Source organism: Nanorana parkeri, unplaced genomic scaffold, assembly GCF_000935625.1.
Source record: "Nanorana parkeri isolate BGI_ZX_2015 unplaced genomic scaffold, ASM93562v1 scaffold3016, whole genome shotgun sequence".
In the NCBI taxonomy this organism is placed as follows: Eukaryota; Metazoa; Chordata; class Amphibia; order Anura; family Dicroglossidae; genus Nanorana; species Nanorana parkeri.
Window position 1 is genome coordinate 1920 of NW_017309284.1, and position 3499 is coordinate 5418.

At 44.0% G+C, this 3499-nt stretch overlaps 1 protein-coding gene across 1 annotated transcript in view; it reads right to left on the minus strand.

Annotated features, from left to right (window-relative positions):
* Nucleotides 1–2276: 2276 nt before the first annotated feature.
* LOC108802664 (Friend virus susceptibility protein 1-like) overlaps nucleotides 2277–3499 on the minus strand; it is a 2123-nt gene continuing 900 nt past the window's right edge. Inside the window, exon 2 of the mRNA XM_018574521.1 lies at nucleotides 2277–3342. Coding sequence (XP_018430023.1) covers nucleotides 2277–3342 — 1066 coding nt within the window. The remainder of the gene's footprint in view (nucleotides 3343–3499) is intronic.

Genomic DNA, 3499 nt, shown 5'->3' on the forward strand with positions numbered 1-3499 from the left:
TCTATCAATTAGAATGCCCCTGTGGAAAGTACTATATCGGCAAGATGAAACACCAACTACGGGTGAGAATAGGCGAACACCTAAGTGATATTAAAAACTATAGTAAAAAAAAAAAACGGACAAATTGACAGCCCCATTGTTCAACATTTTAACTTGTACCACAAAGGAAATCCGGAAGGCTTAAAGATAAAAGGGATTTATGTATTAAATCTATCAGCGAGGAGGGGGTACTTTGACAAAGTTCTTAAACAAAAAGAAAAAATGTGGATGTATAAATTAGATACCCTAACCCCGAAAGGACCAAATGTGGAATTTAACCTACAGGTTTTCTTGTAAAAAGTTAAAGAAATCCTAATATGCCATGCTAAATCAGACAAATGTCTTTATCTGATATACTGCTATATAATTTCACAATAAGGGTATAGAGTCTATTTCCCAAAAGAATTAGCAACCAACAATGTTTTGAAACTATATCTGTTATATAGAGGTTAAATCTTGATAATAGTAGCAACAAACTACGGTTTGGATTGTATGTGGTCTTTCTTTTTAAATTATAGAAATGAATGTGTGATGAGTGGAAGAAATATGCATGTCATCCACTAAATATAAGATTCCGATGTGATGTTCGGAAGGGGTTAACAGCTGAGGCAATTAAACTCCCTTTACAAAGGTAATGCCTCTACCCCGTGACTACGTCCTGACAAAGCCCCAGGAGGAGGGGCAAAACGCGTTGACGTGTCTGTGCCTGTTAGGGATATCTTGTCCCACCGGGGAACACACTGAGACAACACCGCAATGGCTACAAAATGATACACTAACAAACAAGCAACCTACTTGATGCTGGAGACTCGATACAGATTGGGAAAACCGGTTAGTACCCGATAAGCGCTACACATTGCTACATAAAAGACTTTGAAGAGCTGTATATGTTGAAGCTGAATATCCAGATGTAGCAATGGACCTGAAATCCAAAAACGTACTGGCTCCTATGTAATCATCTTTTGATTATCCTGACATGTTTGGACTGAATTAACACACCTTGGTTGGCATCCTGAATTAACACACCTGGGTTGGCATCCTGAATTAACACACCTAGGCTGGCATCCTGAATTAACACACCTAGGTTGGCATCCTAATCGAAATAATAAAGACCAATGGATTCTTTCATTATCTATATCTAAGATCTAATCATGCTCAAATACCATTGAGGTCAATACAAACAACACTGAAGGGAGAAAGAAAGTACAACAGGTTTAGTCCTCGGAAGCAAATTTCGCTTTTTGTAAGCCTTCTATTAGGTGTTCATACCAAGGACTTTTGAGGAACTTAAAACGTGCAACCAACTGATCAGTATACAATACCTGTTGCATAATATTCTCAAATGATTGGCTGTGAGCCAATTGGCTGTGAGCACCGTATGCAATCACAGGTGGATCTATATAGGTTGTTAACATGCTGGTTGTCAGCTCCATATATATGAAAGTTAACCCTTGGGTGTATTGATATCCCCACTGGTGGGTTCTAAGTTAACCCTTCAGGACTGTGTGAGTGCATATGCATGATCTGACAACGTTGTCAAATTTTTAAACTTGATGTTGGGATATGGTGCATTATTTTTTCATGCATAAATTATATATGTTTCAATAAAGGAATTTATATTTTTTCTACATACGGTCTGAAAGTAACTTTATTGGTCTGCACATTGAATAATGTTCTGCGACCCGTTCTGCCCCCTTTTTTTCATAAACATAGCAAGAGGTTGGGTCAATAAAGATTCAGGTCCCCCGGGGAGCTCATCCGGACCACCCGGCCCATCGGTCCCGGGAGAAAAGTGAGGGGGGATATACACAACATCTACATCGTGGGACCCCCATGGCACCCACTGACAATCCCGAGGGATACCGCACTATAGGGTCCGCACGTGGAAGGCATGCCGAGGGTCCGAGGGACGGGAGAGGAGCAACAAGCTCCTCCCATCGCACCAAGGGGCCATGTGAGATAGGAATCGCGTGCCTCCCATGAAGAGTCAGCAAGGCGTTTGGGGCGGCCTCCCCATCCCATAGTCGGCAGGAGGTCCCATGGCAAGCGGACCGGAGCCCCCCCTCCCATCCACGCGAATCACAGCACCACGGTGAAAGGGAGGCAGCCAAGAGCCTGTAATGCTCTGGACTACAAATCCCAGAGACGTAAAGCTTATCTCAAGGATGAGCCCAGCTGTAAAGCTTGGCAAAACAAAAAGGGTTTTGTATTGGTCTCCTCTAGCTCCCCCGACTGGTTTAAAAGGGTAGTGGCTTCATAATCTTGCTGTTTAATCCCAGGCCTCCCAGCAAAGACAATAAAGGAGCTCTGAGATTAAACGGCGCAGACCTCATCAGCTTGGAGCGCAGAGCAGACGTGAACGGTTCCATATCTGGACCCATCCATTCCGGTATCTTAGTTAGTCCAGTTATACAGCCCATCTCACGTAACCTGGCAATACCCTCTCTCATTGTTCTCCAAGAGGAGGCATTTTCCAGGTCACTAGGATTAGCATATACCCGGACTAACCCATCTCTCACAAGGTCTAACAGTGAAAAATTCACAGTAAACTCTCGGGCCTTACGCATGGCCTGGCGCAATTGTGGATCATGGGTTAACACTCCCATAGCCACTGCTTCCTTGCCTGACAAAAGAACACTGTCCGCCCCATCATCCCACAAACGTAGGAGCCAACTTAATAGGGGTTCCCCGGACCTCTGTTTGTATTGTTTTTCCAGTTCTTGGAGTTTAGTTTGTGTAAACTCCCTTAATTCTTCAATTTCAACATCTCTGGGGTTGCGGTAATGTACCTCCCCATCAGCAAAATCTTCTCTATCATGCTGCCTCTTCCTATGCTTAGTAATAAGAGGTCTAGCACACTTCTTCTTTCCCACTGAGTGATCAACATCATCAGTAATATCAAATGCAATCTCCTCATCCTCACTATCACCTGAGGAGAGCGCATCCTCACGATCCCAATTATGGGATGTGACAATGGCACGCACCCTGGCTTTGCTAACAGGTCTACGGCCTTTCTTTTTCCTTAAGTCATTAATTGATTTGGTCATGAGGGCTGCACACCGCTCTTCCAAATCATCGGCCCGACTAGCAGTTGAACGTACACACACCAAGACAACTGCTAGGAGGTCTTTTAATGCCTTAACCTCTGCCTCGGCTTTCTCCCTTCTTTCTGTTTCAGTAGAGAGGGCATTAAGGAAGTACCAGCCAAGTAAGGACACTGCCTTCTTCTCTGCTTTGTTGAAACAGAATTTCTCAAAGCTAAAATTTGCTAAATCATCTGAAATTGTACCACTCCATGACTTACTAAAAGGAGATGAATACTTAGCTAATTCCTTGGCAAAAGGCTATCTCTGGCCCAAGCAGGCAGGTTGCACGCCCCCATTGTACAACAGAAACATCTGCAGCCTTGCTGGCCCAGGCAGGCAGGTTGCACGCCCCCTCCTGGACACCAGAAACATCT